Raw genomic sequence first — 24,123 nt, 5'->3', positions numbered from 1 at the left:
CTTTGGACGGCATTGGCATGGAATTAGTTAAAAACGAAAGACCCAGTCCGAAACCTTGGTGTACTCAAAGTTCTGCTACTGGTCTATAAATAACTAAATGTTATAGGTCCTGAATACATGGAAGAAATGCTCATCCATCCATCCATTTTCTAAGCCGCTTCTCCTCACTAGGGTCGCGGGGGTGCTGGAGCCTATCCCAGCTGTCATCGGGCAGGAGGCGGGGTACACCCTGAACTGGTGCCAGCCAATCGCAGGGCACATAGGAACAAACAACCATTCGCACTCACAGTCATGCCTACGGGCAATTTAGAGTCTCCAATTCATGCATGTTTTTGGGATGTGGGAGGAAACCGGAGTGCCCGGAGAAAACCCACGCAGGCACGGGGAGAACATGCAAACTCCACACAGGCGGGGACGGGGATTGAACCCCGCACCTCAGAACTGTGAGGCTGACGCTCTAACCAGTCGGCCACCGTGCCGCGGAAGAAATGCTCATGGAATACAAACCCAGTAGGGCTCTGAGATCTACAGACTCTGGTCAAATAGAAGAGGACAGAGTACAAAGCAAACATGGTGAAGCAGCATTTAGCTTTTATGCTGGACACAAATGGAATGAGCTTGCTAACAGAAGGACATCAGCCCCAAGTGTGAATGTTTTTAAGTCCAGGTTAAAAACGTATTTTTTCTCATGCTTTATAGAGCATTTCCACTTGTAAATGATCTTTCTTTTACTGCATGCTGTTTTTATTGTATTTTTATTTCTCTTTTTGTTTTAAATGATTAAAAGATGTTTTAAAAAAAAATACTTTTAATCACGTAAAGCACACTGAGTTATGTAAATAAATTTACTTTGCTTTATTTTGAAAACGAGACATGCAGGAGAAAATGTTGCTCTGTGCGTGACATGTAAGGGAAAACTCCCGCTAAGAAACAGGAAGAGAAAGGCGCATTTTCTTCAAGTTTTGAATAACGTTTACCCATCCAGCACTGATAGAAACCAACATCCATCCATCCATTTTCCGTAATGCTTTATCCTCACAAGGGTCGTCCACTTAGAAATGTTCTGGTGTCTGTGGCCTACCTTGCGTCCAGGCTTGGGTCCACGTTTTTGGGGGATCTTAACAGGCTCGAGGCCTTTGCTCATCTGGATGCTTGGTGGTCCTGAGGCCGAGGCCTTCTGACTCCAAGAGCCCTTGGCTTTCCTGCGGCTGGGTTTGCGCCCCCTCTGACCAGCAGGCTTGCCAACTGCGGGCGGCGTGTGCATGGCCGAGTTCTCCACTGTGCCGTCTGTTAAGGGCCCAATGCTTTTTAGCATCACCGCTAAAAATAGACAAAGATAGAAACAAACGGAGGGCAATTACTAGGAATGTTTTGGGATAATGCAACGTCCACAGTATTTAATGAATTAATGAGGGCTTATGATGGTGACAGTTGACTCAGAAAATTATTATTATTTCAATTTCTATTGGGATTTCATTGGTGCCACAGAATTTTCACCCAAAAAGGCATTATCAGCATTGAACAAAAAGAAGGGAACAACAAGGCAGCATCCAGGCAAGATGTGAAGATTTGAATTAGCGCTGCCTTCCAAATGCCTGGCACTTGTGACAAAGCCAGAAACGGTGTGATTGCGAATAAATACCTTCCAGGCCTAAAAGCGCAACTCTGCGTGAAGGCAGCTGCTGACAGATGGGAGGTCACTCTGACAGTCAACCACACCCTGACAGTCAATCAAACACCTTTCACAGACACGTGTGACGGGAAAAATTATTTTCACGAAAAACAGTAAGAAACAGAAATAGTATATAGTATCCAGCCTGCAGAGATCCTTAATTAAATACACTTTAAAACAGGTGTTTCGATCAATGCAATGTTGCAAGCTGCAACAACTTTTCATAAGGGAGCAAAAAAATAAAAATCACGTGATCAATCCTTACAGATGGCTTAATTCTTTGTTTAAACATTTGAAAGAGTATAAAGACCTCTAGGTTACATGTTCATTGAACAGTGGGAGCCTTTGCGCAAGCAAGCGACTTGTTTTCCTCCCCTTGACAGCAGTTGAGCAAGTTCACACAGTCACACTCAAAAACTTAATGGGAGGCTTCGTTCTATTACTTTAAAATGCATATCTGCCATCTCACTCTTCTTACCTTAACTGCACTGTCCAAACAAAAGTCAAACGTGTCATGTCATCTGTTCCTTTCTCCGCAGATTAATTCTGGCTAGCGGCTCTCTTCCTGCGTCGCTTCTCCCTGCTCTTCTCTCCTCCCTCCATCTGCCAACCAGTCTACATAATAGGGAATATAGACTGTTTAATGACTTTCCTTCACTCAGTTGTTGGTTCTCAGGAGCACCTGGCCATCCATAAAGTGTAAAATTGAACACGCAACTCCATCTTTAACTGGTCGAAAATCCAGAGTCACTGTCAAGCAACAACCAGTCCTGCCTACTACTGTACAATGTGTGAAACACTACATCATGCAGAGGGCACTATCATGTACTGTAATCCAATTCAATTAATTTCAATGGATAAAGTTCAGTTGACATACGAGTGAATTCAGTTACAGCGGCTGAAATAAGTATTTAACACGTCACCATTTTTCTCACTAAATATATATTTCCAAAGGCACTATTGACATGAAATTTTCACCAGATGTTGGGAACACCCCAAGTAATCCATCCATACAAATAAAGTAGAACACATAAAATGAGAAATTAGGTTGTGTGTAATAATGTGAAATGAAGGGAAAAAGTATTGAACACACGAAGAAAGGGAGTTGCAAAAAGGCATGGAAAGCCAAGAAAACACCTAAAGTCTATCAATAATCAAACAGCAATCCAGCCCCTTGTAAGTGCAAATGAATATCAGCTGGTTCAGCCCTAATTGATGGCCTACAAAAAGGTCTCATTAAGTTCGCGGACCTTTGAGTACCATAATTTCAATCCGCATATTGAAGAATTGACCGTCAAAGCACCTTGACCTTCAAATGAAGGGCTAAGTGGAAGGGGTAAGACAAAAAGGAAGGGCTAAGTGGTAGAAATGGGATCTCAAAACTCAATCTCAAAACTCGTCTCAAACCCCATTTTTATTTTTTGGCTTTATGGCATGAGACTCTGTATTTGTTTTGTTTTTTTGCATTTAGTTTTGTTGCATTTGTTTGTCATCTTTTTAGTTTGTGTATTACTGCTTTATAGATTGTTTGCTTTTTTTGTGTACAACACCTTGTTTCAGCTGTGGTTGTTTCTAAAGTATTCTATAAATAATGTTGAGCGCTGACTTGAGAGACTATGTCAAGGTTCTTGTGTACTGGTATTTGTGTTTGCCACTGTGTCCATGTGCCACATACACACAATATGGTGTATGAAGTGCACTCATGTCATGCATACACCTAGCTGTTTTGAATTGTGAAAAAAAAATAAAAAATCAGTCTTTTCTGCGCACACTTGGCATGACGTGACACGCCGCGTTCCGAACAAATGCCGCACAACACTCATGCAGGCCAAAGTTTTGCATTCGAACACTTGAATTCGCACCTTTTGTTCCAGGCGGCTGTAGGTTGTCCCCAGAGAGTGCGCACCAGCCGACTGGGAAGATGTCACGTGAGTCGTAGCGGCAGTAGTAGTCAAAGGCACCCCGCCAACCATCGAAGGTGACCTGCACCTCCACTCCACGCAGAGCGCCCACAGTGGCCGGGCAGATAAAGTGAGGGTTTTTGCGGTCCACCGCCTCCAGCTTCATGCCTACTTGGAAGGAGTTCTGCTCCGGCGCAGCAGGCTCCTGCTGGGGATGATGCAGGAGTAAGAAGAGGGTCACGGTGCCGGAAAGTTAAACGAACACTTACATAATAACTTAAAATAAAATATTTCAATAAAAAAAAAATACAATTAATAGAATAAATAAATACAAAGAATTGTATATAAAATGTAAAATCAAATACTTAGCGGGATATAACCTAACTTTTCCATTCATAACACTGGACCATACATGATGTAGTGTCTTATGTAGTTGGCATACCGCAGCGTTGTATAAATAGAGATTGACAGTGACTCAAGTTATATCTGCAAAATATTTTACTGTGAATATGAAGTTTGTCTGCAACAAGCAGTGACTGGCTAAACAGGTCATTTCTTTTATGTAATTTTAAAATGGAACAATGGAAACATGTTCAGATAAAAACAAAGCATAACAACAGGAACATGCAACTGTTGCTACCGTAACAATTGTTGCTGTCCTTGAACGAACAGCCCAAAACGTCATTTCTTGAGCACAACACCACGTTTCCCCCCTTTTTGTTGTTTTTCTTCCAATACACATTGCCGCAATCCATTGTTGTTGTTGTCACCATGGTAACGGTTATATCCCGTCTCGGTGACCAGTGACACGTTTTCCGGTCCTGCATCCACGACAATGTTTGATTTGACAAGATAAAGCCCAATGATTGTAAAAGTTGGGATACGGTGATGTAATAAATGTTGTGTAGTGTTGCCTACTGTCTGACCGAGATACGGAAAGATTTTATGGCAGTCGTCAGAAATAGTACCATTGTGAAAAAACTAATTTGTCTTGAAGTCTGATCCAGGCATAGAATGTTGAATTTTTTTCTCATGTATTCCATGTAGTGTGACATAGCAACAACAAATCTCTGACAGCGCACCTTGACGTCAACCAATAGGATTGCGTATTGTGAAACAAATTTTCTGCAAGCATATATACATTTATTTACACTGCTCAAGTACATGTTGATGTACAAATTTAAGATTAAAATTCAATTTGCCTCATTTCTTTGCTTTTTTGTTTTGGCCTTCAACTTGAGCCAGGTCCATCTCCACCTGTACCTGACGCCTGCTTCAAGCTGTGCCACATGAATAGCATCCTCCTCTTTAACCACTCTCATTCTGGAAAATAACTAACTAAAATCATTGTCTGTTTCACTTCATTTTTCACTATTACCAACTTCAAAGGCTAATCGCAAATGGGTCCTCATAGAAAATATTAAGTACAGTACTTTTCTGTTTGTATTGGCCATTTCGGAATTTTAAGTTAGTTCATTCTGTGTTGTGACATAATCCTAAACATTGCTCCGTCGTTTAATACATTTAACATTAACATCCATTAACATAACTAATTAGACAATAGTAGGCGGGCTTTCTAATTAATACAAGATGGACTAGCGGATCAACTCTTGTCGCAGATGTTACGTGTGCTTTGCAGTTCCGCTGGGATCACAAACAGGGCCACGACCCCCAGCACCTCAACGCGAAAATACAAAAGACCAGTGCAACAAATACGACACTGGCTGATCTGATGAGCAAAAATGTTGCTTAAACGTAAGAGTACCAATAGAGGATGTCCACTTCAGAGGTGGGTAGAGTAGCCAAACATTGTCCTCAAGTAAGAGTACTGCTACTTGACAATAATGTGACTCAAGTAAAAGTAAAAAGTAGTCCTACAAAAAATTACTTGAGTAAGAGTAAAAAGTACACAATGAAATTATTACTCAAGTACTGAGTAAATAGTGAGTAACTTCTGATCTATTTTTTTTTTTTTACCACAGCGTGAACATCAATACAAAAAAAATGTAAATGTGCAAATTTTGATGTTGCTGTGTATGCGCGTGTGTGTGTGTGTATACACAGTCAAAACTACAAAGAAAACATCTGCAATTTACTGCACGGTGTTTTCTCAAGTTATAAGTGAGCTGAAATATCCACGTTTGGGAAGACGGTGCCAGACAAATACTACAATACATGAAAGCTGTTGTTTTTGTTCGTCTAAATGTAAACACGAGTAGTGCGCCATTGCCTTCATGGTAACGACGACCTTCCCAACATGGCTGCCACATGCATATGACGATCAGTGGGGCAAGCTTATCTAGTGTGAATACCTATGCCCGGGAAGCCCAATGGAAGACGTTGTGTGAGGTCATGTGACTTTCTTGTGTCGTTTGATCGGTGAGCTAGACTTAAACGTCACTCACGCTTAAATTGGATTGACACAAACAGCGCCCAATGAGGAAGTCGAAGTCTCGCGCACGAAATAGTTGATAAATAAGTAATAATTGATACATAAAAGTAGCAAGCGACATTTAGATCCTTGTAATGGAGTAAAAGTACCGTTACTTCTGAACAGCAGAAGCGGCGGAAGTTTTTTTCTGGTCTCGTCAACTCCTGTGACTTACCCAAAGCAAGTCCGAGCGCACAGGCGGAACCTCAGGCCGCATATTAGTCCGCCACGGAGGAATATTCACAATTACATCTGTGTGTGGATGGTGGATGTGTGGAATGGATCTAGGTACCAGCATTTAAGGAGTACGAAACAGCCTATGACGACAGTGGTTTTCCATCCATTTTATTTGTGTGACTCCAACTCAAACTTAGTAGTTCCGTGTCAGCCTAACCCCTTTTCATCAAATACAGCCAAAGTAAAATAAGTACGTTTAGTGGCCTAAATTGATTCACATCAGTCCAACTCAAATGACTATAATAAATTATTGTAGCGTTTACCCCTCCCCACAATTTATTTCACACAACACAAAATCTGGTAAATGTGTTTTTATTGAAAACTCACAAAATAAAACTAAATTCTTGGGAAATGCATTTTTAACTTTACATGCTTACATTTTTAAGCTTCTTTGTAGTTGTATTAAACACCTTTGAATCTAGTCACTCATATAGTAACGCAGGTTAGTGCATCTTGAATTAACACATTTTAAGTACTAGAAAAGCATCTTCGATGACAGTCTTGGACTGTGAGCACACACCCTGACTGTCCCTTATGAAAAAAGTTAGATTTTCAGCTGCTGTACCTTTGCATTTAGTTTGGTCCATCCAATTTCATAATGATCGTCTGGAAAAACTCAAGAGGTGTACTTCAGGTTTTCTGGAAAGACTAGATGAAGGGCCCTGATGAGCCCAAACAGCATGATCAACACCATGATGACACTGCCAGCGTTGTTAAGGACCTCGATCACAATTCCCACAACCTCTGGCTCCTCATGTCCATCTTTTCACATTGTGTAAATCTTTATGAATGTGATGGTGATGTTCCTTTCTGCATCCTTAGCTACCGCGGGCTGAACAACAACACAAACACAAAAAACAAATTAATTAAAACACACCGGGGACACCAAACGGAAATCCATATACAAAATTACATCCAGCAGTTTAAAGCAACGGTTTATCAGTTGTTATGGTCAAAAGAGTGGGATAGAATAAAATGTGTGCACGAGCCATTTTGCAAACTCTTAACACAACAGTGGCGCAGTAGCTAAAAATAGCACTGATTCAGGATTAGCAAATAAAATACTGCATTAACAGAGCAGTACGGTGAATAAGTACTGTACTCAATTTAATGTACGCACAACACTTGGTCACAAACTCTTAAATGCTTTTGCCCAACTTGATTCGCGTGCAGAAAGAAAAAATGCCGTGAGGAGGGAAGGAGGTCACGTGCCAGGTGCTACTCATCTATCAATGGGCAATTTAGCTACCCTTTGATGTTTTAACAATATAATGTACTATAAATGCCCCATAAATGACCTGCCTTGCATTCATACGGCAATTTTTGATAAGTGAATAACGCACAAACGTCACTGAACTTTCAATTCATACATACATTCAACAGAATCCACGAGTGGTGGGGGTCGGGCGCTATGCGGAGGGGGCGTCTGCCAAAACAAATTATTAGTTAATAATTCACGTTCGTAGCTTCCGTACATACGTGTACACTTTTTCAAGAACATGTTCTGCGGTTAAAACACTAGTTAGAGTAACCACAAACACGAGTAGTCCTACTCAAACTCCCTTCGAGTGTAGGCCATCTTAGCAGTTAAACCTAGCATAGCTAGCTAGCCCATAAGGCCTGCCCAACTACGTTGACGGTCTTCGCGGTCTTTTGGTAAAGGTTATTTTAAAAAATAATAATAAATTAGACAAAAAAAAAATCAGTACTCACCAGGGAGGGAAATTACAGCTGTCTTTCTCCGCAGCAGCGCCGGCACAAATTGTCGAATGTTGCTAAAGAAAGCAAGCTGAGAGCGCAAGGAACAAGTGTCTGATTTTTTTCTAATGGGCGGTCCTAATTCAAATTTCAAATGAAACACATTTGTTTTGAGTTCATGAATGTCAAAGTGAAACTATTTCTTAAGCTTTACAAAAAGTACATGTGTAAGTTGTGAATTAGATTTGTTTTAGAAAATCAAACAAAAAATAAATATGTTGCATGAAAGAAGGGCTTGAATCATTTTTATGAGTGCAATGAGGATAAGCGGAACAGTAGCGTCTGAATACTTTCCGTACCCACTGTATGTTTAGCGCATGATTCGACAAAACTTTGGCACGTTAGTGCTAGCACTAGCTTGTTGTTGCCTGCTTGCGAGCTGTATCGTCTTAAAAGTATAACATACCTCAAGCAATCCCTGAATTGACAGCTGAAAACGTCGTCTCCCCAGCACACCCCCCCCCCAACATTTTCACGCGGCGATCCATTGTTTGACAACAACTTTTTGTCGCCATGGTAACGGTTGTATCCAGTTGCGGTGAAAGGTGACACATTTTTCTGGCCACGCCTCCCCAACAGTGTTTGATTTGACAAGATAAAGCCCAGCAATCGTAAAAAAAAAAGGGATATGGCGGTATAGGAATATACGTCGTGTAGTGTTGCCACTGTCTGACTGAGATACGACAAGATTTTATGGCAGTAGTCTGACATAGTTCAATTGTGAAAGACCAACTTTGTCTAGGCATAACAGTGCATCCAACCAACTACTATTTGAGGACTTGCTTGTGAGTGTTGTACAGGTACCTTGTGAAAGATGCGCGGAGGTGCCATCTCAGCTCCATTTAGTGTCTTCAGAAGAAACAAGGGCCAGGAGGATGCGTTGAGACGGAAACCTGATCCACAAATATTCAGAATGCTAGGTATTCCACCCATAGCAAAACCCCATGAATCAAAACAAATGAGGCCAGTGTCAGTGTGCATCTTTTACCAAGCGGTGGCTGCAGCATGCCGCCACTCTTCTCACAGTTGCCGATGGGCTGGATCTCGGACGAGTCCACCAAGCGCCAGAAGTCGTTCTTGTTGTCGGAGCCGTCTAGGCGCAGGCGGAGACGCGACCCTGTCAGCCCCACAACTGTGGCGATGCAGGTGGATGTGGTGTTGCGCGGGTCCTGAGCCTCCAGCTTCATACCGGCCTTAAACTCATTGAGGGGAGGCGCAAGACTCTAAAAAAGTTGTTGATTGACGTGTTAGTGAAAAGTTAGTCTGAGATTCACTGTCAAAGGTATTACTTACCTGACGGAAGCATGAAGCAGGTGCCGCACTGGCGCCTGTCTCTTTTAGGTACTTCTCCCAACTGAAATGGCCTGTGGGGATACAAATAGTTAGTACACCACAGAAACTTGTGTGGGACTTACTTACACTTGAACCTCTGATGCTCAATGCCTTGAAATCATATAATTTGGAATTTGACCAACTTTTTAATGAAAAATATAGTTTGAATTTCAGACAAGACTTCACACTTTAGAACTGCATGATGTTTTTCTCTCTTTTTTCATGCCACCTTTTCCAAGGAGTAGCCTCAACAGTGGTGTTAGAGGGGACATTGTGGAAATTTGACTTATTTGTTTGTATACAATAGCTATTTTTGATAACTCTAGAACCCCTTTACAAACCACAGCTGCCATTTCGAAGTGATTATATGGCAGATATACAGCAGTTAATCGATAAATATGATTCAGAATGCGCCTTCTGATTTTTGCATTCAGCGCCTTCCAGTCTTCATCTCTTTCCGGCGCTATGACGTCACACAAGCCAAACAGCCAACTATTTTTCCAACGGACATTGGGACCTCCACCTCCAGTAAGAGAACTAAATCTCGTAGCCACCATGATGCAGCAGCGAAGCAGCACAGACAAGAGGTGAGCATTTCCTTGGATATACCTGTGACTCTATTATGGTTACTATGCACTGGGGAGTAGGAAAAAAAGACCCACACTGTCGTCTGTACTTTTGCCTATATGACAAGCCAAAAGACACACGGCAAAGACTTTGTGTGCAGCGTGTTATAACGCTACTCGAGCGAGGGACACACAATATATAGGAATACTGCATCCTGTGTAAATGCTTGTGCCGTGTCACTGAAACATATATGAATATATAATACGTATAGTCGTGCTAAAAAATATTGGCACCCCTGGGTTGGGATTATTTCAAGCCATGACTGTATAAAAAGACATGGTTTTGACATACCGTCACATCGAGCCAGTGGCCACTCTCTTTTTCTGTCGTAAAGCTGCTACTTGGCTGCTTGTCGTCGTCACTGTCTGATCGGCTCAAACATGTACGCTTTGACGATGCCAAGTTCAGTTGGGTGCTCCTGTACGTCGAAATCCTCCTCCTCCACATATTCCAACTTGTTGCTCGCCGTTGCGTATAGTGTGTAGCGCGCTGTGTTTGTCAACTGCAACGACACTTCTGGTAACCCTTGCGGTGGATAGAGTAACCACACCCTGGTGTCTTGAGCTTCGGGTATGTTCGGGGAGGACTCAATATGCGTCATAAAAACCTAATTTTTAGCTAAACTATGGTTGAAAACTTGCTGGAAGTTACGTGCATGTATTACATAAGATATAAACAATGCAAATATGAATTTTAACTGATCCCAGAACATCTTTGTCATCTGACCTTTAAGCATGCTGTAATTCTTTATACTTTTGACAGAAGAATGGCAGACACATTTTATTGAAGTACCTGGGAACTGTTTTAAAATGTGAAACAATTGCATGTCTCCTTTAAATGAATGTAAGAAGAAAAAACAAAAAAGAAAAATCAACGCATTAGTTACATTAAGTGGACTAACATTCAAAGCAAGTGTCCTGATGCTTTTGTACTGCGTGACCAAACATCCCTTCACCTCTACCATGTCTTTCACACAGTGATCTTGTTTTTTTTTCTTCCCCCCAACAGAACCCAATGAAGCGGAATACTGCTCTAACTGTGCGCACTTGCTCACAGTGCCAGAGTTGTGTGATGCTTGTCGGACACTGACATTTCTTTCAACACAACAGTGCAGGAGAAATGAATGTCAGGTATTAATTTTTGCACCACGGTCCCATCATTGTGGACCCAACCTCTGTTATGTCTGAAAGTCCTTCAAAAGGCAGAAAATTCCGTCGTCAACTCTGTCCCAAATCAACGCTTTTCATCCAGAGCAGTGAGATGGTTAAAAAACAAACAAACAAAAAAGACAGACAAATACAAACCGGGAAAAAGCAGCTTCTACACAGAGTGTGAAAAGGCCGTAATTTACTGAAGGGTATCACAGGTTTTTTGGGGGGGACATATTATTGCTATTAATTTATTTTTTCACACTTTTATGCCAGTTAAAATTGTATTGCACCATGACCCTGGAATTGATCATTTCTATTTACACTATGCTCGATAGCAAATTAATAATAATTACCTTGGAACAGGGAGGGCAACCTGGAGGGCCGTCCACTCCGGGCATGCTTGATTCTTCTTGCATCTTTCCACTCGATAGCTAAAAGGGTCAGAGAGGAAAAATAAATTGATCTACATGAAATATTCCTCTGTCAGTATTCAGCATCGCATGATATTGCTGTACAAAAAACAGAATCTATTGAAAATATCAGGACTGATTACAAATACATCATCCTGCAAGCTACTGAATGAATACTAAATCATTTGAATGACAGTAATAATATAGTACCTTTCTGCGGCACAGGCTTCCTCATACTCCAATGGTACGGACCAATCTCAGGATATGAAAGCTGCCTTCCACCCTCCAAGATAAAAAAAAGCAGTACAATCTTACAATTAAAAAACACGTTTTTTTTAAATCATGAAACATTCAAATTATTGCAACATCTGAGCATGACTACACTTGAACGTAAATATCAGGGGCGTAAGTAAGGAAAACTCAACTCAACTTTACATAGCACTTTAACAACAGCCGCAGTTCTAACAATGCACTGGACACAAAACATAATAATAATAATACAATCATAAATGACCAACTTATTTGCTTCATTTTATTCCCTCTTGTTGCACGTTGTTTGAAGCTGTTAGTAGAAGAGAAAGGGGCAAGATTGAAGTCTCCATCGACCTGTATGAGGGCGCCGGGTTCATAGATGTCGCTGGCCAAGATACTGAAATTGTAATTTCGTGATAACAGCGTGCATGACGTCACTCACGTTTGCTACAGGCTGAGTTTGAAAGCAAACAAGAAACTAGTTTTCTATCAGCCGATGGTTTGTCCATTGGCTAGTAAAACACATAGAAAGATTGCATCAATTCTACAGCCCCATTTAGTGGTCTCTCTCGCTTCACTTTACTTTTTAGTGCTGATTCTCAGAACTCAGAACTGTGAGGCGGATGTGCTAACCATCGTCTGGTTACTCATACATTATTTCAATAATAGACTATTTTTTCCCCAATAATTGATTGAGATTCAGTTACTAGTTTGTTCTGTAACATGTCAGAAAAGGCAAACACGTTGGTCAGTTTTCCAAAGTAAGAGCAAATGTTTGCAAATGTCTATTTTGATTAAACACAAAGATAATCAGTCTGCTTTCATGGACAACTACAGAAATCCGACAATATTTACTGTCAGAACGCTGAAATCTGAGGATTCGGACAAGGTAAACAAAGGCTCCAAAATATTAATCTTTTCTCAAAATATCCATCCATCCATCCATCCATTTTCTGAGCCGCTTATCCTCACAAGGGTCGTGGGAGTGCTGGAGCCTATCCCAGCTATCATCAGGCAGGAGGCGGGGTACACCCTGAACCGGTTGCCAGCCAATTGCAGGGCACATAGAAACAAACAACCATTGGCTCTCACATTCACACCTACGGGCAATTTAGAGTCTTCAATTAACCTCACATGCATGTTTTTGGGATGTGGGAGGAAACCGGAGTGCCCAGAGAAAACCCATGCAGGCATTGGGAGAACATGCAAACTCCACACAGGCGGGGCCGGGGATTGAACTCTGGTCCTCAGAACTGTGAGGCTGACGCTCTAACCAGTCGTCTACTGTGCCGCCTTCAAAATATCAAGGACAAGGTAAACAAAGGCTCAAAAAGATTAATCTTTTTTCAAAATATCCATCCATCCATCCATTTTCTGAGCCGCTTATCCTCACAAGGGTTGCAGGCGTGCTGGAGCCTATTCCAGCTATCTTTGAGCAAGAGGCGGGTTAAACCCTGAACTGGTGGCCAGCCAATCGCAGGACATTTAGTTGTCAATATATTTGATGATAAATTAGTCGTCGATTAATTGTTGCATCCCAGTGGAGTTACAGACAACTGCGCGTTATCATTTGTGAAGGCAATTTTTGACACCACTCTCTTCATATTGGAAGACTGTGCATTATGGCGTGCCTAATGAAGTGTCTGGTGAGTGTATGCTGTATTTGAATGATGACTGAGGATTTGCTACAACTGGTTACAGTCGCCCAACAACAACGGATTCACCGAGTACTTCCCCAATGCAAATACCCTATGAAATTGAACAAGCTTGCTTACCTTACAACTCCATAACCACTTAGCGGCGTTCTATTCCCACCGGACGGGCTCCTTTTCAACAGAGGTGCGCCTTTTTCTTCCGCCAAACTGGGGGACGGCGTTCAAATCGAAGCGACCCGGTACCTATGAAAACCAGTGACAAGACAGGACAACATTAACGGGCTTCAACTTTCACAAAACCCCTCGGCCACGAAAAGCCTCGAGTCACCCAGAAACAGTGCGTCTGACGCAGACACGAGCAAGTGGTGTTTCGCCCACGGTAGTGGCACGCAGACGCGCGGCGCCTCATTCAAAGTACAAAAGCAGAAAGACTCCCTCCCCCTCGCTTCCCCATCGAGGAGACCTGCCAGCTCCGCTTGACAGGCGGCCGTGCCAGTCGGGAGCTAGGCTAACTAACGCTAGCCGCCACGGTGTAAGTCCTATTTAAACAAAGAACTCAGTGTGTGAAACTTCACCGGACTTATCGTGTTATTTCAAGCACAGATGCTAAGTAGGCAAGCTAGGCGAAGTCAGCCCAAGATGCTAACTAGCTTAGCATGTGTGGTGCGAGCTCGTTGACCTCTTTTTTTTAATTTTATTTTTTTAACCATATTATGGAAGTTCGAAAAAACAAGAGCGTACCTGGCACACTTTCTGCGGGGGCCGCGTTCGCTTTCGGGGGCTCCGCGACGACGCCGCGTACTGGAAGAAGACGCAGCTCCCAGTGTTGTTTATAAACGTGACGAGCTTTGTGGCGTGTGATTGTTACCAAGGAGTAAGCTTGTCAGAGTCACACAGGCTGGAAGACCGATACAAGAGGAAACAGCGGAACCCAGGGACCAAAAGGTAGTATTACAAGAAAAACGTCATGCGAAACATCAAGCGAGATACACTACATTGACGGGGGCGCTTATTATTAGCCTTCAGTTGTTATTTTTGATTGTCCTGTACCAGGGGCCACCAGGTAGCCCCCAAGCACCTCATGAGTAGCCCGCTGGCCTCTTCTAAAAATATGTCTATTGCTGAGGGCAAATCAACTGATTGTACAGACACGACTCAGCTGAAGTGTAATGCTGAAATGAATTTCAATGTCTTATACAATATAAAGTGCTCCATACAATACACTTTACTCAGTACACTATGCATAAAATGGGCTTCTCTCCATCTAATATATGTGCGCAATGCACCAAAAATACCCCAGACACCTATGTTCATGCTATATGGGAATGCACACCAATTCAATGCTTTTGGTCTTCGGTTACACAGAAACTTTCTTATATTTTGAATTTCAGGATTCCACTTTCCCCAAGATTGTGCATACTTGACGACTTAAGCACAACCGACCTGCCTAATAAATATTCACAATCATTACTCGTCGCATTAGCTACCGCTAAGAAAACAATTCTATTAAACTGGAAAAACAAACAAGCTTTTAACATCAATCACTGGCTAAATCTCATCATAGAATATATTGCGTTAGAAAAAATATCAGCAGAAAGTAAAAATCAATTACATATATATACGTACAGTAGATAGCTGGTAACCCTTCCTCAACATGCTAAATCTAGATTCTTGATTCCTTTGCCTGGGTAGTGTGCCATCTGACAATAACAAGACTATGTTCTAAGTGTAAAAGTAAACTTTTGACTTCTGTATTGTTTGTTGTCGAGGTTGTTGTTGTTACTTTATTATTATTCTATTTGTAATTCTCTTTTTTTCTTATTCATTTATGTACTTGTTTTTTTTTTTTATTTATTTTTTGTTATTTATTTATTTATTCTTTTCTCTTTTTCTTTCTCACATTTTAGACCAGGGTGTGGGGTGGGGGTGGTTGGGGTGGACCACTGGATTGACCTCCCGGGGAGCATGGATGGTGTGATGGTGACTCGCCCGTGTTCCGTGGGTGCTGGGGCAGTGCCAGCTGGCGCCCGCCTAGGTCCCCCTCTCTGGCCGATGGGGCCCCCTGTCTTTTTTTTTTTTTTTTGTCCTGTTCGGCTGTTAGGTCAAGCAGAATGGAGAATCTGTATCCCTTTTATGCCGGAACAGTTTTACTGTGTCACAGTGTGTGTTTTTAAGCTTCCGCTGTGGTTTCTTCGTATTATAATTGAAGTTTATTGAGAATCAGAGTCGAACAGAACAAAGTTCCTAGAGGGGAAAGAGAAACGAAGACAAAAGACAAAGCATTAATTGTAAGCAGGATGCAAAAAGTAAGTAGTTAAATTATCTACAACAATGAAACATTAAATATGAGTGTTGCATGGGGCTGTAGTGCTACACTCTGTGAGGGAAGGACAGGACAAGCTAGAATCGGACAAGGACAGGAGAAGAAGCATGCAGGACAAGGGTCGTGAACCCGGCTGTACAACTGAAGTGTGGTGGGATGTGCCTGTTTCTATAGGACGAGAGTATGAGTGAGGGGATACACAAGCAATTTGCATATTCATGAGTTATTTGTCGCAATAAGTGAGTGGCCCCACACCCAGCGAAAAAGTCCCACGAGTGTGTGCCTGCGGACACATGCAAGTGAATTGACACCATTTTACATGCACAAAGACTGACAGAATTGTTCTGTAATTGCTGTGCCCGCACCACGGAGGCTGAGGACCTCACCCAATCAATTGAGGGTCGGGATTGGGCCCAGGGGTCCACCCGAGAGCAGCCCGGTGGACGGGACACCGTCCCACCCTTGGGCTGGACGGGGACTGCCTACATCATCGGCCCTGCAGGTTGGGGTGGCGTCTTGCTCTCCTGTGGGTGGAGGGGGGTTGGGGATTGTGGCTGGGGGGGTGGCATTGGGTCCCTGTAGCTTCCTCTGGTTGGCTGGTTGTCGTGGCGCCTCAGTGGGGCGAGCGGACCGCCCTTGGTCCCTCGGTATGGGACGTGTGCCGTCCACCGGGCTCCTCTTGGTGGACTCGTGGGCCCGATCCCTTCTCTCGATTGATTGGGTGGGGTCCTCAGCCACTGCGGTGCAGGCACAGCAATTACAGGACACTTCTGTCAGTCAATTCACTTGCATGTGTCCGCAGGCACACACCCCTGGGACTTTTTCGTTGGGTGTGGGGCCACTCACTTATTGCGACAAAAAACTAATGAATATGCGAATTGCTTGGGTATCCCCTCACTCACACTCTCGTCCTAAAAACTTTTAGACTTTACCTAGTCACTCCCACCACACTTCAGTTGTACAGCCGGGTACACGACCCTTGTCCTGCATGCTTCTTCTCCTGTCCTTGTCTTGTCCTTCCCTCACAGGATGTAGCACTACTGCCCCATACAACACTCATATCTAATGTTTCATTGTTCTAGATTTACTGATTTACTTTTCTCATCATGTTTACAATTAGTGGATAAATACATAAATATCCATTACAATACTAAGAAACCACAGTGGCAGTACTCCACTGTGACACAGTAAAACTGTTCCGGCATAAAAGGGATACAGATTCAGCATACCAAGAGCTTTTGGGCAATTCATTGCTCCCAACTTTGTGGGAACAGTTTGGGGATGGCCCCTTCCTGTTCCAATATGACCATGCACCAATGCACGAAGCAAGGTCCATAAAGACATGGATGAGAGAGTTTAGTCTGGATGAAGCCTGCATACTACTCCAACATTATATAGTGGACCGACGACATTAACGTTGCAACCAGGCGGAAGCTAGCTCGTTAGCTTAGCTATCTAAGCTTGCTTCACATTGGGGGACTACTTAGTAAGCATTATTTTGCAGGTACTACAAGTGCATTGGTCTTCTTGGTTGAGACAAATGTGCGCCTGTTAAATTTTGTCTTTGGGAATGACTCATTGTCAATTTGAGGGATTTAAGTAGCTATGCGGAGTCACTGATGTCTACATAGCTTTAGATCCAGGAACATTGTTTAACCATAATTACCTTTAAAAAGGCCACAGCTCTCTTTATCTTACATAGTCTCTTTATCGAGGATTATCACCTACAGTGGGTACGTAAAGTTTTCAGACCCCCTTAAATTTTTCACTCTCTTATATTGCAGCCATTTGTTAAAATCATTTAAGTAAACTTTTTTCCTCATTAATGTACACACAGCACCCCATATTGAAAGGAAAAAAAATATTTGTTTACATTTTTGCTGATTATTAAAAAAGAAAATCTAAAATATCACAGCCTTAAGTATTCAGACCCTTTGCTGTAACACTCATATATTTAACTCGGGTGCTGTCAATTTCTTCTCATCATCTTTAAAATGGTTCTACACCTTCATTGGAGTCCAGCTGTGTTTGATTATACTGATTGGACTTGATTAGGAAAGCCACACCCCTGTCTATATAAGACCTTATAGCTCACAGTGCATGTCAGAACAAATGAGAATCATGAGGTCAAAGGAACTGCCTGAAGAGCTCAGAGACAGAATTGTGGCAAGGCACAGATCTGGCCAAGGTGACAAAAAAAATTCTGCTGCACTTAAGGTTCCTAATAGCACAGTGGCCTCCATAATCCTGAAATGGAAGACATTTGGGACGACCAGAACCCTTCCTGGAGCTGGCCGTTCGGCCAAACTGAGCAATTGGGGGGGGGGGGAAGAGCCTTGGTGAGAGCGGTAAAGAACCACCCAAAGGTCACAGTGGCTGAGCTCCAGAGATGCAGTTGGGAGATGGGAGAAAGTTCTAGAAAGTCAACCATCACTGCAGCCCTCCACCAGTCGGGCCTTTTATGGCAGAGTGGCCCGACGGAAGCCTCTCCTCAGGGCAAGACACATGAAAGCCTGCATGGAGTTTGCTGAAAAACACCTGAAGGACTCCCAGATGGTGAGAAATAAGATTATCTGGTCTGATGAGACCAAGATAGAAATTGTTGGCCTTAATTCTAAGTGGCATGTGTGGAGAAAACCAGGCACATCACCTGTCCAATACAGACCCAACAGTGAAGCATGGTGGTGTCAGCATCAGGCTGTGGGTGCGTTTTTCACAGGGACATGGAGACTGGTTGCAATCGAAGAAAAGATGAATGCAGCCAAGTACAGTGATATCCTGGACAAAAACGTTTTACAGAATGCTCAGAACCTCAGACTGGGCCGAAGGTTCACCTTCAAAAAAGACAATGACCCTAAGCACACAGCTAAAATACTGAAGGAGTGGCTTCAGAACAACTCCGTGACTGTTTTTGAATGGCCCAGCCAGAGCCTTGACTTAAACCCAATTGAGCATCTCTGGAAAGACCTGAAAATGCCTTCCCACCAACATTCAGCATCAGACCTGACAGAAAGTGGAGAGGATCTGCAAGGAGGAATGGCAGATGATCCCCAAATCCAGGTGTGAAAAACTTGTTCCATCATTCCCAAAAAGACTCACGGCTGTATTAGCTCAAAAGGGTGCTCCTACTAAATACTGAGCAAAGGGTCTTAATACTTATGGGTGTGTTATATTTCAGTTTTTCTTTTTTAATAAATCTACAAATATTTCAATAATTCTGTTTTTTTCTGTCAATATGGAGTGCTGTGTGTACATTAATGTGGAAAAAAATGAACTAAAATGATTTTAACAAATGGCTGAAATATAAAAAAAGAGTGAACATTTTAAGGGGGTCTGAATACTTTCCGTACCCACTGTATATCCAAAACCAATAAACCAGTGGATGGTCACTAGCAAAGTGTCAGTCTGCGTTTCGGAGTTGTGGCTTAGCGAAAGGTGACCTAAACTGCGACTCCATGGCTATAGGTCACAAGCAGAAGAAGAGTCCAGAAAAGATCATCCACTAATTTATTCATGGGCCACTTGGAATTCCATGGTGACCACTTGACCACCCTTTGAGGAGAAAACACAGAAACACTGCTATAAATAATGCGGCTGCAGTAGAAAACTGCATTTATTCCGATAAAGAGTATAGCAATGTGAAAATAGCGGCTGTGACAATTAAGGCCCGAGTGGCAAATGTGATGTGATTTGGAGAGAACACCCCCAGCACTTGGCTTGTGTGTGTGTGTAATGGTCACCTGGCAGTGCTGTTAATGCGCACTTCATCCTACGCTGGGCAGGCCGTGGCCCCGTGGCACTCCCCCCCCCTTGCAGCTCCAGGCAATTATGTTTGGTTTCATACGGTGAAAAGGGTTAATTGGCAGTGCCCACGCGCCTGATTGGACCTGTTTCACGCCTGTCGGCCTTCATCGCGTCAAAGGAAGCCCCCCCCCCAGTCCACTGGGAAACCATTATTAGAACACTCACACAGTCACTCCTCATGGACATGCACACATCGTGTTCTTAAAATGTAATGTTCTTATCATTGTGCTCATGAGTGGGAGATGTGGGCACAAAAGCTGCAGTGAACTATAGAAGTAGACTCATGCTGAGACATGAATGTGCTTACATTCTAGCGTTACCCACAAGGGGTCAGTGTTGTTTCAGTCAATGCTCATTTTCCTCCCATCCTTTCCAACCTCTCATTATCATCATCATCATCATCATCATCATCATGCTATCCTCTGAGGACCCACATGATCCATCACGGCACATTGTTCTGTCATTTCAAATCACTCATTAAATCCTAATAATGATCGTCTTCTTTCATTATGTAATATTTATGCCGTCCTTCTTCCCGTTCTCTCTTCTTTTTTGAAGTGGATTTTGTGTTTGAGAATATCTCATTGTCAAGTTTCCCTTTAGTGTTATTGTGTGCTTGTCTCTCAGTAAGTCCATGTGATCTTAGTTCTTTATTAATAAGGCATAAACCGGGGAGCTGCTGGCACTGATCCCCATCATAGTCGTCATACAAGTTCGTTAGAGCCAATTAAATGCGTGGACAATGGGCCCTGCTCAGCGGCTATTGCTTTTATAAGGCACGCGCTTTAAAGATATATACTGTAATGATTCTATAAGTCTTACAGAGGTGCTTTTGAAAGCTAGTGGCAGGAACGAGCCTCTCAATTTAGCTTGCTTTCCTGAGAATTTAGTAGGATTTAATGATTCATGATCCATTTTCTAAAGCGCTGGTCCTAATTAGGGTCGCAGTTAACTAAAACCTATCTAGGCTAACTATGGGTGTCCCAATCATATTTGACATGACACCCCATGCTGATGTATTTTTTCACTTGTCAGGTGTTAAACTTAAGGCCTACACTTCTTTCCCAGCTGGACACCATGCAGCACGGCCGAAATCGGACAATCCCAAAAATATAATTATAAAAACAAATACAGTTGGCGACTCCCTGCCACACATCAGGCAATTGACCCCCACACATTCAAACAAATACGGTCCAATGGAAAAACTCTGACCCCTGGTATTTTTATTGTTTTGTACCCGTAAACGTAATTTTTTGCCAGATGAAAGCTTGCGTGTATTTTGGCGATAGAGACTCTCCAAACATCACTATTTCATCCACAGGTACATCTATCCATCCATCCATTTTCCACACTGCTTATCCTCACTAGGGTCGCGGGCATGCTGGAGCCTATCCCAGCTGACTCTGGGCGAGAGGCGAGGTACACCCTGGACTGGTTGCCAGCCAATCGCAGGGCACACATAGACAAACAACCATTCACACTCACATTAACACCCTACGGGCAATTCAGAGTCTTCAATTAACCTACCATGCATGTTTTTGGGATGTGGGAGCAAACCGGAGTACCTGGAGAAAACCCATGTAGGCATGAGGAGAACATACAAACTCCACACACGGGAGGCTGGATTTGAACCCGGGTTCTCAGAATTGTAAGGCAAATATGCTAACCAGTCGGTCACTGTGCCGATATATATATATATATATATATATATATATATATATATAAGAATCAGAATCAGAATAATCTTTATTTGCCAAGTATGTCCAAAAAACAAAGGAATTTGTCTGCAGTAGTTGGAGCCGCTCTAGTACGACAACAGACAGTCAATTGACAGAGAACACTTTTGAGACATAAAGACATTGACAAAAAAAAAACAGTCACTGAGCAATAAAGGGTTAATAGTTATCTGGTAATGCCGGAACATTATTATTTTTTTGGACAATTGTGCAAAAGATGCAGAGTCCTCTAGCACTTAGAGCAGTTCGAATGACTAATATTGCAATAGTCCGGTGCAATGACCATTGTGCAAAGGGCGCCGAGACTTCAAGGAGTGTATGCAGTTTAAAGTGACGAGTAGCACGATAATCTGGGACAATGTTGGTTGTGCAAATGTTGCAGACACTCCTCAATCAGTGTGCAAATGGAGCAGATGCTACTCTGGCGTGAGTGGCCAGTATTGGTCAACAACAGATATGCAAATAGTGCAGCGTGGCGATACTACTACAGTGAGTGCACGAGTAATATATAATTGGCCCCACAGAAATGTGACAACGAACTCAAGTCAAAAAAATTGCCAGCATGTTGCAATAGAATTGTAGGTTAGGTGTTTAAGAAGATGATCGCAAGAGGGAAGAAGCTGTTGGAATGTCTGCTAGTTCTAGTTTGCATTGATCGGTAGCGCCTACCTGAGGGAAGGAGCTGGAAGAGGTGGTGACCTGGGTGTGGAGGGTCCGAGAGGATTTTGCACGCTCTTGTCTTAGTTCTGGCAGCGTGCAAGTCCTCAAGGGTGGGTAGGGGGGGTACCGACAATCCTTTCAGTAATTTTGATTGTCCGTTGCAGTCGGAGTTTGTCCTTTTTTGTAGCAGCACCAAACCAGACTGTGATGGAAGAACACAGGACTGATTCGATGACTGCTGTGTAGAACTGTCTCAGCAGCTCCTGTGGCAGGCCGTGCTTTCTCAGAAGCCGCAGGAAGTACATACTCTGCTGGGCCTTTTTGAGGACGGAGTTGATGTTGGTCGCCCACTTCAGGTCCTGATAGACTGAAATTCCCAGGAACTTGAAGGTCTCGACGGTTGACACAAGGTTGCTGGACAACGTGAGGGGCAGCTGTGGCGAGGGATGCCTCCTGAAGTCCACGATCATCTCTACAGTCTTGAGCGTGTTCAGCTCCAGGTTTTGTCGGCCGCACCACAGCTCCAGCCGCTCCACTTCCTGTCGATATGCAGACTCGTCACCGTCCTTGATGAGGGCGATGACAGTGGTGTCGTCTGCAAACTTGAGGAGTTTGACAGCCGGGGGCGCTGAGGTGCAGTCGTTCGTCTAGAGAGAGAAGAGCAGCAGAGAGAGGACACAACCTTGGGGCGCCCCAGTGCTGATGCTGCATGTGGATGAGGTGGCCTCCCCCAGCCTCACCTGCTGTGTCCTGCCCGTCAGGAAGCTGTAAATCCACTGGCAGGTGACAGGTGAGACGCTGAGCTGGAGAAGCTTGGATGAAAGGAGTTCAGGGATGATGGTGTTGAACGCTGAGCTGAAGTCCATGAACAGGATCCTCACGTAGGTCCCTGCACTGTCGAGGTGTTCAAGGATGAAGTGCAGTCCCATGTTGACTGCATCATCCGCAGACCTGTTCGCTCGGTAGGCAAACTGCAGGGGGTCCAGCAGGGGGCCTGTGATGCTCTTGAGGTGGTCCAGCACGAGACGTTCAAAGGACTTCATGACCACAGATGTCAAGGCGACAGGCCTGTAGTCATTTAGACCCGAGGCGAGTAGAATGGCTTACAGTTCAAAAACTGCGACTCCAAATGCGGGCTGCAGTGTGTGCTGAGCTCCGTGACGTCCGTACACCATTTTTCGTTGATATAGAAGCATATCCCGCCGCCTTTTGTTTTCCCCGATAACTCCGTGATACGATCTGCTCGGTGGAGATGAAAACCCGAAAGCATGACGACGCCGTCGGGTACAGCGTCGCAAAGCCAGGTCTCCGTAAAGCACATGGCGGCGGAACGTCCGAAGTCTTTACTGGTCAGAAGATGAAGCTCGTCCATTTTGTTGGGTAGGGAGCGTACATTCGCGAGGTGGATCGACGGGAACGCCAATCTGTATCCTCTCTTGCGGAGTTTCACCTGGATGCCGGCTCGCTTCCCTCTGTGGCATTGCCTCCGCCTCCATCCGCCGAAAACCACGGCCGCCGCCGCGGTGAGTAGCTCGGGTAAAAAACTGACCGAATGTTGGTGAAAGAAAGTCCGGAGTAGCCTGCTTGATGGTTAGCAAGTCTCCCCTTGTGTAAGTGAGTCGTGTAATGTCTCCAAAGACGAACGAAAAACACAAAAACAATACTAGAGAGCGTGTAACCGAGGCGACCACACTTGTAGGTGATATATATATATATATATATATATATATATATATATATATGTATATATATATATATATATATATATATGTATATATATATATATATATATATATATATATATATATATATATATGTATGTTGCAGTGATGTTTACAGGCAAGTCAAATTTTGAATTGCTGCAAAACTAGTGGGTGAAAGTCGGCAGTAGTTGTTGGATGCTGTGTGGCAGGCCAAAGAATCCCTTTATCAACAGTTGTTCTTGACTTTGATACTATCGGCGTATGTGAAAAACGTATCTCCATTCTGTGTCAGTGCTTTTAATTTAGAACAGGAACACAGAAAAAAAAGGCAGAAAAGTGCCAGCTTCTACAGGCATTGTTCAAGGGCCTACTACTGTATGTGTGTTTGTGTGTCCTTATGTTTTTACGTCACACTCGGTGGGTGCAGTGCTGGCGACCCAAGGAAGTGCAGTGTCAAGTGTGAAGACGCTT

At 43.3% G+C, this 24,123-nt stretch overlaps 1 protein-coding gene and 2 long non-coding RNA genes across 5 annotated transcripts in view; 1 reads left to right on the top strand and 2 right to left on the bottom strand.

The window, feature by feature from the left end:
• Nucleotides 1–14,318, bottom strand: part of LOC133479552 (polycomb protein SCMH1) — a 29,658-nt gene extending 15,340 nt beyond the window's left edge. Inside the window, exons 1-9 of one of the 3 annotated variants that reach the window (XM_061776702.1) lie at nucleotides 14,168–14,318; nucleotides 13,547–13,669; nucleotides 11,730–11,802; nucleotides 11,463–11,540; nucleotides 9,293–9,363; nucleotides 8,988–9,222; nucleotides 8,804–8,892; nucleotides 3,535–3,781; nucleotides 1,082–1,320 (exon numbers count right to left, since the gene is read on the bottom strand). In XM_061776702.1, coding sequence (XP_061632686.1) covers nucleotides 1,082–1,320; nucleotides 3,535–3,781; nucleotides 8,804–8,892; nucleotides 8,988–9,222; nucleotides 9,293–9,363; nucleotides 11,463–11,540; nucleotides 11,730–11,754 — 984 coding nt within the window. In that variant the 5' untranslated portion in view covers nucleotides 11,755–11,802; nucleotides 13,547–13,669; nucleotides 14,168–14,318. The remainder of the gene's footprint in view (nucleotides 1–1,081; nucleotides 1,321–3,534; nucleotides 3,782–8,803; nucleotides 8,893–8,987; nucleotides 9,223–9,292; nucleotides 9,364–11,462; nucleotides 11,541–11,729; nucleotides 11,803–13,546; nucleotides 13,670–14,167) is intronic. The other 2 variants (XM_061776700.1, XM_061776701.1) reach the window with 2 other exon arrangements.
• Nucleotides 7,063–8,796, bottom strand: LOC133479554 (uncharacterized). Its single transcript, XR_009788994.1, has 4 exons — nucleotides 8,406–8,796; nucleotides 7,955–8,030; nucleotides 7,616–7,667; nucleotides 7,063–7,073 (listed from the first exon to the last, which is right to left on the bottom strand). It is a non-coding gene; the product is annotated as an uncharacterized LOC133479554 (long non-coding RNA).
• The window catches only part of LOC133479553 (uncharacterized), a 106,246-nt gene continuing 96,377 nt past the window's right edge, over nucleotides 14,255–24,123 (top strand). Inside the window, exon 1 of the long non-coding RNA XR_009788993.1 lies at nucleotides 14,255–14,371. This is a non-coding gene — a long non-coding RNA (uncharacterized LOC133479553). The remainder of the gene's footprint in view (nucleotides 14,372–24,123) is intronic.

This window comes from Phyllopteryx taeniolatus, chromosome 6 (genome assembly GCF_024500385.1).
Source record: "Phyllopteryx taeniolatus isolate TA_2022b chromosome 6, UOR_Ptae_1.2, whole genome shotgun sequence".
In the NCBI taxonomy this organism is placed as follows: domain Eukaryota; kingdom Metazoa; phylum Chordata; class Actinopteri; order Syngnathiformes; family Syngnathidae; genus Phyllopteryx; species Phyllopteryx taeniolatus.
Note: the sequence above shows the minus strand (reverse complement) of the source record. Positions and strands in the feature narration are given on the sequence as shown.